The following is a 13,781-nucleotide window of genomic DNA, read 5'->3' on the forward strand; positions in this document are numbered from 1 at the left end:
GAGTGGGAACGGTGTGGAGCTCGGTGATGGCTCCTCTGGCTACTTTGTCACCACTAGGGGCGGGATGGAGACAGGAAGTGGTAATACACCATGAGTGACTGCTCTGTTTAAAGGAAAGCACGCCATTGAAGGGTGGAGCTCCAACATAGTCCTCCCACTCCATCATGGCTGACTGTCCATGTCTTACCCATCGACCATGGCTTCCCTTTCCTTCTTCCAGGTCGTATTGTCCATTTCTGGTCTTAAAGAGTTTTTAAAGTGTAGTCCCTTGCTTCCCTGTACTTACCTGCTGTCACCCCCTTGCTTCCTTTTATCGCTCTGTGTTTTTGAGACCTGGAGGGGCTTTTATTACAGGAACTGTTCTGTTCTTCTGCTTTGTGTTTCTTCTGGAATTCCTGTTGCCTCTGCCCTGAGCTTAATGTTTAGCCTAGTTTCCAGTTTCCAACTCCAGCAACCCAAGTCCCTATGACTTCCTCTCCGTGAGCACAGACACCCGCGCGGGGACTCCAGACCCTGCCTGATGGGTACAAGAGCAAAGCGCGCTCAAGAAAGGAGGAGTTTCCACTAACGCGCCTTACCAAGGGCGGCTCAAGCGCGTCACAACCAGTGGCAAAGGAACGCCATACCTTGCGTGTCACAACAAATGAAAATACCACAGACACAGACTGGTCGAGGGATAGAAGTCCAGAGTTGTGTGACAGTGATCAGACCCTTCCCCTAATAGATTCATAATTTCAACTGGAGAAAAACCCAGAAAAAAGGCAAAACATGCAGATTTGATGTTGAATTTTAAATGCCAATCCAGGGTGGTAACCCTCATTTTCATGTTAAAAGCTCGTGATATTCTCCTGAAAGTGTAAATACCCCACCAAGGGGTAATGGTATGAACCGGGTGTGGTAAATACCTCTCTCTATTCCGCTCATGGTTTAATGAGGACCTATATATTGACTTGTGGAGATTAACTTCTAATTAATGGCCGCACGCTTCTTTACAGCACCAGGCGAAGGAGTTCCTTCTTACGAGGCGAGTCTTTCAGTACATTTATTTTGACTTTTCGATTCCACTTCAGGTGTGTGCAGCTTTTATCTCACCTGATGGCCACTGTCATTCCCTACTGTGCTTGGCTTGCTGGCTGCCACTTTTCAAACCATTGCGTTCACTCTGTTTGCTGGAGCGGCGGGTGTAAATGTCCCTCGGGAGGACGTTCTGGGTTTTAGAGGTGTGGCGCAGCGGCCAGGGCGACTGACGCTGGAACTATGGGGCTCACGGTTGGATCCCCGGCACCGGCGGCAGCTCAGCCCAGCACCATGTGACTCTGAGCAATAGTTTTCTTAATCTTCCCGACGGCCCCCAGCCCCGGGATGCCTTCGGGTAGCTGGTCGTGCTTTACAAATACTGGATTTACATTTACAGTAGAAGGAAGGAGGGCAGTGCCAGGCTGGACAGAGTCCGGGCTTTGCAAAGGCCCTTCTTTAACCATAAAAGCAGGAAGTTTAGATTCTCTGGGGAGTATATGAGTTCTTTTACAATATCCTCAAAGCGGGGTCTTGTCACAAGGGTCCCTTGTCTGCCAGCGGGGATCCATGTCCTCCTTCCTTTGTAAAACTTTTCAGGGGCTTTACTTATTGCCCCACAGTGAAAGTAAGGAAGATGTTGAGAAGACCATGCATGTTCTATGTGGGGCAATTCATGCTAGAGATAACACAAGTGTATCCTTCACAGTAAAGAGCGCATTCGACCAGCCCTGTGCCGCGGAGAATAGATCCACGGGCATGTTTGCATCAAGCACCCCTTGGAAGAGTGCCAACTTACTCTATGCCACTGCACCCTACACCATTCCACTTTGTTGCTACTCTGTACGCCACTTTAATGTTTGCCTCTCCTACACCAATGCACTCTGTCACTTTACTTTGCACCACTCTACGCCACAGCACTCTACACCAATGCACTTACTCCATTAAAATCTGTTCCACTCTATTCCACTGCACTTTACAGCACTCTACTCCACGCCACTCTACAACACTACTACACTCTACGCAACTCCTGCTATGCCTCTCCATGGCACTTTACTCCACTCTATTCTGACACTACTCCACTCTGCTCTACACCGCACTACTCTACAACACTTTATGCAACACCCTCTACACCACTCTTGTCTATTCCACTTCACAACACTCTGCGCCACTCCACTCTGACACTCTACTCGACTCCACTCCACTCTACAACACTCTACACCACTCTACACCACTCAAATCTGCACCCTTCCACTCTGACACTCTACTCTCTCCATTACACTACACTCACTCCTCTCAACTCTACTGTACGGCACTCCACGCCACTCCATAATACTCCACTGTACTCCACTGGACTCCACAGCACTCTCCTTTATCCCACCAACTCTTAGCCATGCTGAACAGCAGTCACTCAGGTGTACAACAAGGCTAATACATATTGGCAAAGCCAATAGCTCTTGCATAGGTGAGACCTATTGGCTTTGCCAATGCTCGTTCTATAAGCAAGTCTGCTTTTAGGGTAGGAGATCGGAGATTGCTCAAAGCATATTACACAGTCATAAGCAATGAAAACCATTATGGAGTCTCTCAAGCATTGTGTACCAAGGGCATCCTTTATTATAAGTATCCTCTTCTGGGGCGCACTCCACTCGAGCGGTTGGTCCTCCCACCACACGCGCTCCAAAGCGTTTTTGGGGTTGCGAGGCAAGCGCATGCAGCATCAGGCCTACCCAACCCCGGACGCCCTGTGGTTGCGTTTATTCAAGTGACGGTTGCTTCTCGCTGTCCAAGTGCAGGCGTGTTAGGGCCAAGCAGCCTTAGTGTTTCAAGCAGTGCCAGGAAGCAGTTTCACGCAGTTGAGTTGGCGGCGGTGCGTGGACCCAACGGTACAACGCCAGTGCGGTCTTTAGGCATACATGGTGATGTACTGCGGGCCCATGTTCCCAAAGTAGGAGCGTTCCCACTCGCTCATGAGGTCGAAGTGCAGGGGTCGGTGGCAGAAGTTGCACTCTGCTGCTGAGGGCTGCTGTAGGGGCATTCCCGCCTCCTTCCATGCCTGGACCAAGCTCTCTACCAAGAGGAAGACATAAAGAGGACATGATGAAATACAGTGGATGTATCAGTCCCGAACACCCCCAATACTCTTGGGTACAGCCATCCACCCTAAAACCCTGGATGAACCCCAACTGTAGCCCTAATGGCAGCTGTCTCCCAGCCCCCTTCTTCTGGCCACCCTGTGAAGTGCAGGACCACTTACCGACAAAGTACTTCATCATGGGTGGAGTGTGGTGTGGCGAAGGGGCCAGTCTGAGCAGCTCCTCTCCGCGTGGGACTGTGGGGTAGTTGATGGCCTGGACGTAGATGTTGTGGTCAGTAAGCAGGAGGTCGCAGATCCTTGTGTTCAGCGCGGCGTTGCCCACCTATTGAATTTCAGAAAGTGATTGTCAAGAGGTGTATCCCAACAACAGAGGCCACAACACACATCCCACAGTCCTTCTCTTGGGTGGTGCAAGGGGTGTATCCCAACAACAGAGGCCACAACACACATTCCACAGCCCTCTAAGGTGGTGCAAGAGGTGTATCCCAACAACAGAGGCTGCAACACACATTCCACAGTCCTTCTCTTGGGTGGTGCAAGGGGTGTATCCCAACAACAGAGGCCACAACACACATTCCACAGTCCTCTAAGGTGGTGCAAGAGGTGTATCCCAAGAATAGAGGCCACAACACACATTCCACAGTCCTCCTCTAAGGTGGTGCAAGAGGTGTATCCCAAGAATAGAGGCCGCAACACACATTCCACAGTCCCTCTCTAAGGTGGTGCAAGAGGTGTATCCCAACAACAGAGGCCACAACACACATTCCACAGTCCTCCTTCTCTAAGGTGGTGCAAGAGGGGTATCCCAACAAGAGGCCACAACACACATTTCACAGTCCTACTTCCGTGCAACCCGCCTGCACTTTTATGAGTGGGGAAGAGATCCCCTTGCAAGTGGGTGCAGTGAGTGGCTGCCCCTGCCTGCAAGGGGATATCTGGGTAGTCCATAGGACCCCCTTCCTCCCCTTCCAGAGAACTGCCATCAGGGGATGCAGCCAGTGCGCCTCCGGGCAGCTTCTTTGCCTCTGCGGCCGTGTCTGTATTATGGCCAGGCACAGAGGCAAAGGGATTCCTTTATTTACAGGGGCCCACGCCAACATGCAGATGAGGGAACATCCTCTGATGATAGTGCTGACGCTATATGTGCGCCCCGCTATCTGAATTACAAAAGGGACCGCACAATCATCTGCGCCCCCTTCTGTAATACCAATGTGCCCCAGGGGCGTGCATACCGGGCGCACATACCGATGACGCCCCTGGGGCACGTTCTGTACTACGGCCCCAGGAATGTCTTTGCAGAGGAAAACTCAGGTCTATGTGGACGTTTTATTTTTATTTAGGAGAGACTTTTTCAGTTGTCTTTTTTGCCATACTGCTTTATTTAACATGGAATGACCTGTGGGAGCAGGCATCCTGAAACCCGCTACCCCAAGGTTCCCGAGTCCACCAGGGGCTGAATTATGTATGTGGTGCATTTTCCTGGTTAGTGCTGGGCGCACCTTTCAAAAGATGTGCCCAGCGCTAACTAGGATAATGCCATTTACTGTAGTGACTGCGCTGTCCCCAGGGGAGCCCATTCAGGTGAAAAAAAGAGCAGCTCCTCTGAAGCAGCCACTCCATGTTCCACTGTGCAGGTGGCACCCGTTGCTCTTTGAAGGGGGATTAGAGACCCTCTTGCAGGTGGGTGCAGTGACAGGGTGGCACCCTGTCTATGCGCCTCCTGACAGCTTCTTTGCCTCTGTGCCCGCATCTGAAATATGGCACAGGGGTAAAGAGATTCCGTAATTTGCATGGGGCACGCCCCTATGCAAATGAGGAAACGCCCTCTGATGATAGCGCTGGCGTTTGGAGTGTGCAAAGGCTATCGGTATTACCGAAGTGGCCGCACAAGCGTCTGCGTTCCCTTCTGTAATACCAACGTGCCCTGGGGCATGCACAGCGGGGAATGAGACCCCAGTTTGTTAGGGAAGTGGAATGCACTGCGTGAGAATTAATTTAGCTTTGGTAGTTTCATCCAGCCAATTAGATCCCTGGGTTTCCATGTAAGAGCCCTCCCCACACCTCTCTTTCCTCGTGCAAGACTCGAGGAGAGACAGAATGAACCCTGTCCCTTTGATGGCTGAGAGGGTCCTTGTGATGTGAATGGGCACCGATGGTTCAGCGAGAGACCCTGTCCTGGCCTGTGCCAGCTGCCTCCGGCCCGAGGCCTGCCTTACAGAGGACTCAGGCTGCCTGGAAGTAGGTTTATTTGGCCTGGGGCATGTCTGCTCCTGGGGGTCCAGTGGAAGCCGCTGCCTGCGCTGGGGGGGCTGGGGCCATGAACCGCACTGCAGGGCTTTAAGTGGGTTGAAAAAACTGGAGGGTCTCTCAAAGGGGCGTGGCCAATGAAATTAAGGGCGTGGCTTAAGCACATAAACTAAAAAGTCTCTGCTTCGCACAGTGTGCCGCCCGACCTGTATTTTGTTGTTTGTCATTGCATTTAGATATATGATACAACAAGTAACATAATACCTACAAGAAGTCAGGACTATTGGGTTTGTCAATGGTTGTTAGTTGCATTAGATAAATAAGCAGCAACTATCGCTTGTTGTATATAATATTGAAAAAGCTCCCACTTAGAGCCTTGGTGACACCACGATAATGTTGCTGCCCCTGTCATTCAAAAAGAGAAGGGAAATCCAGAGAACAAATTACTCTCGTTAAAGGAATTCCCTTCCCCTACAACGCTCACCACCCGCACATCGATGTGCCTGCTGTCACTGCAGTCCAGAAAAAAACGGACTGCTGTGACAGCAGGCACAAAACAGAGCCCGAAAGAGACCCGTTTCGAGGCCACCTTAAAAAAACTGCCGGTGCTCAGACCCGGTGAGACCCGGCCCACTTAAAGCCCTGCCGCACTGTATCCGGTTTGTGTGGCCTGGGGTATGTCTGCTTCAGGAGCTGTGCCCTGGGGGGGGGGGGGGGGGGGGGGGGGCGGTGTGTCCAGTGCTGGGGTGGCTGGGGCCATGAACCGCACTGTATCCGGTTGTGTGGCTTGAGGCATGCATGCACCTGGAGCTGTGCCCGGGGGGGGGGGTGTCCAGTGCTGGGCCCATGAACCGCACTGTATTCGGTTGTGTGGGGGTACACCTGTTCTGTAGGGGACTTCCTTCCGGTGTCCTTACATACACGTGGACAGCCTGACGGACACTTCCACTGGTCATGCTCATCCGCATCTGGCCTTGACCTAAAAAACCCACAGGCCACTCATGACAGAGGGCAACTACTCGACCCCATATTTACCAACATCCAAGACCTGAAAACCCTTGCCCACGTCCCTCTCCCCTGGACCGATCACTTTCTGGTCCCTTTTGAATGGGCCATCAACATTCCGCCTCCTCAACCCCCCAAAATCAGAACCCTTACAAGACGATGGCATAAACTGGTCCCAGACGAATGGGCAGCCAAATTAAGGGAAAACGTCCCCCTCCCCTCTCAAGGCACCACCGCCGCTGACAAGGAATTCAATACTTGGGTTACCCAATCTCTGGATGACATCCTTCCGAAAACCAGCACTCTGAAACGCATTAAGAGAGTCAACCCGTCCCCTTGGTACACCCCCGAACTCAACCTTTTACGAAAGGAATGCAAGAGGAACGAACGCCTTTGGAGGAAGGACAAAACAGCAGAAAAAAAAGACGCTTTTCGTGCTTCCGTAAAAGCCTACAAAAGGGAACTACGTAACACCAAAATCGCATTCTATGAAGGTAGAATCAAAAACGCCGCCTGCTCGGCCCACAAAACCTTCGCCGTTCTCAAGGAACTCCTTCACGCCCCTGACCCCCCTGTCAAACCACTGGACCCCAAAGCAGCGGAAAGCAAATGCACTAAACTCGCTACCTTTATTGACGAGAAAATACAAAAAATTCTCTCGGCCATTCCCTCCACCGAACCTAGTGACATGGACCGGGATCCTGCCATTCATCCCATCCATCTCTCCCATCCTCCTGACAGCCCCTCACCTTCCCTGGACGCCTTCGGTCCAGTCTCCACGAAAGAGGTTGCAGCAACATTGGCCTCAATCAAAAGTGGGTCCCCCCTCGATCCCGCCCCCCTCCGCTTCCTGAAAAAAATGACCAGCACCATCGTCCCCCCCCCCTCATGGCACTGATTAACTCCTCCCTCTCGCAGGGCCTAGTCCCCCCCAGCTGGAAAGCGGCAGCGGTCAAAGGCCTACTAAAAAAACCTTCTCTAGACCCCCAGGATCTCTCCAATTATAGACCTATCTCCCTTCTCCCAGGAAATAGTAAGATCACGGAGAAGTTAGTGAACAAACAACTTTCACTATTACTGGAGAACAACAACTTACTAGGGGTCTCCCAGACAGGGTTCCGTCCAGGCCAGGGCACTGACATCGCCCTCCTGGCAGCAGTGGAGAAGGCCAGAAGCATTCTGGACACGGGAGGATCAGTGGCAGTGATCCTCCTGGACCTCAGTGCGGCCTTCGACACTGTGGACCACCTCACCTTAATCCAACGACTGGGAGAAGTCGGAGTAAGGGGTACGGCCCGGAAGTGGCTAAAATCCTTTCTAGCAGGCCGTTTCTTCCAAGTCTGGGAGAACGACAGCCACTCACCCGCTATCCCCCTCCGCTGTGGAGTACCGCAGGGCTCATCCTTGAGCCCTACGCTATTTAACGTATACATGGCCCCACTGGAGAAACTGGTCAGTCCGTTCGGCGTATCAATCATCAACTACGCCGACGATACCCAGCTGGTGGTAACCCTCTCACACCCTCACCATTCCCCCTCTGACCTCCACAGTTGTCTCACTGAAGTCCACAGCTGGATGAACCTCTCCTCACTAAAACTAAACGGTTCCAAGACCGAGATACTGATGCTCGGACACAAAGGGCCCTCCCTGCCGCCTCACCTCTGGCCCAGCTGCTTGGGTGACCCCCCCGCACCCAAGGAAGAGGTCAAGAGCCTTGGTGTATGGATTGAAAACGACCTGAGCTTCAGAACACAGGCAAAAAAGACGGCATGAATCTGCTTCGGACTCCTCAGAGCGTGCAGAAAGATCTTCCCCTTGCTCCCTGCGAACGCCAAGAAACTCCTGATTCAGGGACTCATCCTGGCAAGACTGGACTACTGCAACGCAATCTATCTGGGAGCTCCCGAAGCCACCCTCAACACCTTGCAGAAAGTTCAAAACGCCGCTGCCCGCCTACTCACTGACACACCCGCAAGATCTTCGGCAAAGCCAGCTCTCAAGCTTCTCCACTGGCTCCCAGTCAGAGAAAGGGTTGCCTTCAAGGCCCTCTGTCTGGCCCACAAAACCCTCAACAACAACGGCCCTCCCCTCCTCAAGGAATTCATCATCCCCTACAAAGCGGAAAGGGCCCTCCGGTCCAGCGGAGAGAACCTCATCACAGTCCCCAGAGTTAAAAAAGCCAGGTCCGGTGGCCGCCGCTTCTCGGTCCACACGGCCAAACACTGGAACAACCTCCCACGGGTACTGAGAACAGAACCCAATCTCCTCCAGTTCAGGAAATCTCTAAAGACCCTCCTCTTTCCTCACCCATAATTCCCTCCATTGCTGAACCCCCCTTGAGATTCAGGTCTAGCGCTGGAATGCTCTAGGGTTACTACGCGCTCTACAAAACCTTTAAATAAATTTAAATAAATAAATTGTGGTTTTTAGCTCAGAGAATGGGCTGTTGGTGACCCTGGACGTGTAACTTGAGAGCAGAGGCTGGAGGGACGGACTTTTCCAAAGATAAGTACACATGCTCGTGAAACAAACATATTTCCGAATGGATTTAAGATGCAAGTTTTGGTTTCTGAGATATCACCGATGTCACATTTCATGCCTGTTCTGTCAGGAGGAGGCCTGCCTGGCCTTCAGTTTACACTCCTCTGCCGGGTGTCGGGGCGGATGTGCGATCTGTCCCCCAGGGGGACAGAGGCACAACTTACACCTGCTATAATATATCCAAGGACAATTGGAGCCTCCTGAGTGATGCTGAATCATCCTCTCAGTCCGCGGTGAGCTGCTGCCCTCCAGTGGCCATGTTTGATATATGCATTTTTGGTACTGATTAGCTCTCGTTTCCAGCCCGCACAAGCTTCGATTTACGAAAGATCTTTTGTGGATTTACCAAGAACTTTCAGGGTTTTCAGCCCGCCCATCGCTTTCCATTGGCTCGTTTTATTGTCACTTTCATACACCTACTTCTAATCATTAGCTAGCCTTCCTTTTCTTGTGTTTGTTCCTGCCATGCTGCATAGCCTTTTAATTTTACCATCCTTTTCATTGGCTGGCCTGCACCCTTCCACTGGTCACTTTTAGGGAACTACTTTTTAGTTCTTAAGCACTCCGTGGAAGTGCATGTGTTTTCCACCTTGCTTCCTCGTGGGCTTCTCCCCGCACACTTAGTGTTACTCTTTCCCATGTGTGCTTCTCCCCTGCCACGCAGGGCGCTCCTTGTTGCTCTCTCAGTCATCTCACATGTGCTGCTCTTTCTGTCATGTGCGTCTCCCCAGCCCCACGCTCCGTGTTGCTCTCTCCCTCATGTGCTGCTCTTTCAGTCATGTGCGTCTCCCCAGCCCCACGCTCCGTGTGGCTCTCACCCTCATGTGCTGCTCTTTCTGTCGTGTGCATCTCCCCAGCCCCACGCTCCGTGTTGCTCTCTCCCTCATGTGCTGCTCTTTCTGTCATGTGCGTCTCCCCAGCCCCGTGTTGCTCTCTCCCTCATGTGCTGCTCTTTCTGTCAGGTGCGTCTCCCCAGCCCCACGCTCCGTGTTGCTCTCTCCCTCATGTGCTGCTCTTTCTCTCGTGTGCGTCTCCCCAGCCCCACGCTCCATGTTGCTCTCTCCCTCATGTGCTGCTCTTTCTGTCATGTGCGTCTCCCCAGCCCCACGCTCCATGCTACTATTTCCTTCATGTGCTGCTCTTTCTCTCTTGTGCATCTCCCCAGCCCCACGCTTCATGCTATTCTCTCCCTCATGTGCTGCTCTTTCTCTCGTGTGCGTCTCCCCAGCCCCACGCTCCGTGCTATTCTCTCCCTCATGTGCTGCTCTTTCTCTCATGTGCATCTCCCCAGCCCCACGCTTCATGCTATTCTCTCCCTCATGTGCTGCTCTTTCTCTCGTGTGCGTCTCCCCAGCCCCACGCTCCGTGCTATTCTCTCCCTCATGTGCTGCTCTTTCTGTCGTGTGCGTCTCCCCAGCCCCACACTCTGTGTTACTCTCTCCCTCATGTGCTGCTCTTTCTGTCGTGTGCGTCTCCCCAGCCCCACGCTCCGTGTTGCTCTCTCCCTCATGTGCTGCTCTTTCTGTCGTGTGCGTCTCCCCAGCCCCATGCTCCGTGTTGCTCTCTCCCTCATGTGCTGCTCTTTCTCTCGTGTGCATCTCCCCAGCCCCACGCTCCGTGTTGCTCTCTCCCTCATGTGCTGCTCTTTCTGTCATGTGCGTCTCCCCAGCCCCACGCTCCATGTTGCTCTCTCCCTCTTGCGCTGCTCTTTCTGTCGTGTGCGTCTCCCCAGCCCCACTCTCCGTGTTGCTCTCTCCCTCATGTGCTGCTCTTTCTGTCATATGCGTCTCCCCAGCCCCACTCTCCGTGTTGCTCTCTCCCTCATGTGCTGCTCTTTCTGTCATGTGCGTTTCCCCAGCCCCACTCTTAGTGTTGCTCTCTCCCTCATGTGCTGCTCTTTCTGTCATGTGCGTCTCCCCACCCCCACGCTCCGTGCTACTCTTTCCCTCTTGTGCTGCTCTCTCTTAAGTGCTACTCCCCAGCTCCGCACTCTGTTACTCTCTCTCCTGTGTGCTGTTTTCCCTCTCTTTTGCTTCTCCCCACCCCCGCACTACTCCATGTTGCTCCATCTCTTGTGTACTTTACCTCACATTGCTTTGCCCCTCATGTGCTTCTTTTCCCCTCCTCTCCCCACCCACTACTCCCTGGTCCCCCCAACCCACTCCTCCATAGCTCCCTGAACCCCTCCCGGACCGGTGTATGTATATATATATTTTTACATTTTTTTGAGGGCTTGGCAGCTCCCATCTGCTGCTGGTCTCTCCTCTGTGCAGAAAGTGCTTTTGCTCTAAGAAGTCAATTAAAGGAAATGGCGCCCACTACATTCCCCTGGCACACGTGTGCACGGTATCACATGCTTGCACATGTCTATCACGCATGCACACACCGGCGGAATGACGCAGTCGCCAACAGAGGCCACATCATTGAGCCTGTTTTCTTTTTTGCAGATGTTGCATACCCCGGGGAAAGTCAGATTATTTTTATCCCATCGCTACACAACATCCCAGAAACCATTGGCACAGCCAATAGGACAGCAAGACTAGACCAATCGTCCTGACCAGCCCTTGTTTTCATGTCTGGCTTTAGCCAAGACCTTTTGATTTTAATAAAATTATGTAAATCTACTTCTATACATATAGGGTCTTGAACAAGCCCTCTTCGCCCTCAGAACCGTTGGTCTGCCAGTCCCACCCTTCTTCCACCCAGTACAGCGTGGGGCCGGTGGATGCGTCACTTCAAGGGCTGACTCACTTCACTGTAAGTGCAAGTGACCTCATTCTGCCCTTTCAAAAGGAGGCCCTCCTCACACAGAGCAGATCTCTTTAGTGCCAGGGACTACTGTGGTCATATGTGCGCGTGTGCCTTTATTTCATTTTTTACTTTTTGCCCGCGTTTCTTTTTTATATATTGCTGAGGGCCCAGCAGCTTCCTCGACAATAACATTTTGCAAACACCTTAGTAAACAGAAGCATTCACAAAACCAAAAGGCCGGCAGTCAGTGCCAGAAATATTCGCTTTGACAATGCTTGCTTCAGTGTTTATATTTTCTTATGTTTTAATTATTTCTTTTACTTGGTGTTGCTATTGTAAGTTTTTTATTTCTCACTGTATCATTGTGTTTTGGATTTGTTTGCAACATTTCCTACACACGTTTTCTCGGAAGCTTTTCTCATCTCTCGCACACATTCACTCACCTGGATGGGTATGATGTGGCTTGGACACACTCACTCACCCAGATGAGATCATGTGGCTCGGACACACTCACTCTCACTCACCCCGATGGGTATGATGTGGCTTGGACACGCTCACTCTCACTCACCCGGATGGTTATGATGTGGAGCGGACACACTCTAACCCGGAGGTGTATGATGTGGCTCGGACACACTCACTCACTCACCCGGATGGGGATGATGTGGCTCGGACACACTCACTCTCACTCACCCAGATGGGTATGATGTGGCTCGGACACACTCACGCTCACTCACCTGGATGGGTATGATGTGGCTCGGACACACTCACTCACCCGGATGGGTTTGATGTAGCTCGGACACATTCACTCTCACTCACCCTGATGGGTATGATGTGGCTCGGACACACTCACTCACCCGGATGGGTATGATGTGGCTCGGACACACTCACGCTCACTCACCCGGATGGGTATGATGTGGCTTGGACACACTCACTCTCACTCACCCAGATGGGTATGATGTGGCTCGGACACACTCCCTCTCACTCACCCAGATGGGTATGATGTGGCTCGGACACACTCACGCTCACTCACCTGGATGGGTATGATGTGGCTCGGACACACTCACTCACTCACCCGGATGGGCTTGATGTGGCTTGGACACACTCACTCACTCACCCGGATGGGGATGATGTGGCTCGGACACACTCACTCACCCAGATGGGTATGATGTGGCTCGGACACACTCACGCTCACTCACCTGGATGGGTATGATGTGGCTCGGACACACTCACTCACCCGGATGGGTTTGATGTAGCTCGGACACATTCACTCTCACTCACCCTGATGGGTATGATGTGGCTCGGACACACTCACTCACCCGGATGGGTATGATGTGGCTCGGACACACTCACGCTCACTCACCCGGATGGGTATGATGTGGCTTGGACACACTCACTCTCACTCACCCAGATGGGTTTGATGTAGCTCGGACACACTCCCTCTCACTCACCCAGATGGGTATGATGTGGCTCGGACACACTCACGCTCACTCACCTGGATGGGTATGATGTGGCTCGGACACACTCACTCACCCGGATGGGTTTGATGTAGCTCGGACACATTCACTCTCACTCACCCTGATGGGTATGATGTGGCTCGGACACACTCACTCACCCGGATGGGTATGATGTGGCTCGGACACACTCACGCTCACTCACCCGGATGGGTATTATGTGGCTTGGACACACTCACGCTCACTCACCCGGATGGGTATGATGTGGCTCTGAATGATGTGGCTCTGACACACTCACTCTCACTCACCCAGATGGGTATGATGTGGCTCGGACACACTCACGCTCACTCACCCGGATGGGTATGATGTGGCTCGGACACACTCACGCTCACTCACCCGGATGGGTATGATGTGGCTTGGACACACTCACGCTCACTCACCCGGATGGGTATGATGTGGATTGGACACACTCACCCTGATGGGTTTGATGTGGCTCGGAATGATGTGGCTCTGACACACTCACTCTCACTCACCCAGATGGGTTTGATGTGGCTCGGACACACTCACTCACTTGGATGGGGATGATGTGGCTCGGACACACTCACGCTCACTCACCTGGATGGGTATGATGTGGCTCGGACACACTCCCTCACTTGGATGGGGATGATGTGGCT

At 52.5% G+C, this 13,781-nt stretch overlaps 1 protein-coding gene across 1 annotated transcript in view; it reads right to left on the bottom strand.

Moving 5' to 3' along the window:
• Positions 1 to 2,606: 2,606 nt before the first annotated feature.
• The window catches only part of ALAS2 (5'-aminolevulinate synthase 2), a 58,549-nt gene continuing 47,374 nt past the window's right edge, over positions 2,607 to 13,781 (bottom strand). Inside the window, exons 10-11 of the mRNA XM_086940196.1 lie at positions 3,272 to 3,434; positions 2,607 to 3,084 (exon numbers count right to left, since the gene is read on the bottom strand). Coding sequence (XP_086796322.1) covers positions 2,921 to 3,084; positions 3,272 to 3,434 — 327 coding nt within the window. The 3' untranslated portion in view covers positions 2,607 to 2,920. The remainder of the gene's footprint in view (positions 3,085 to 3,271; positions 3,435 to 13,781) is intronic.

The sequence above is a fragment of the Lissotriton vulgaris genome, chromosome 10 (genome assembly GCF_964263255.1).
Source record: "Lissotriton vulgaris chromosome 10, aLisVul1.2, whole genome shotgun sequence".
In the NCBI taxonomy this organism is placed as follows: domain Eukaryota; kingdom Metazoa; phylum Chordata; class Amphibia; order Caudata; family Salamandridae; genus Lissotriton; species Lissotriton vulgaris.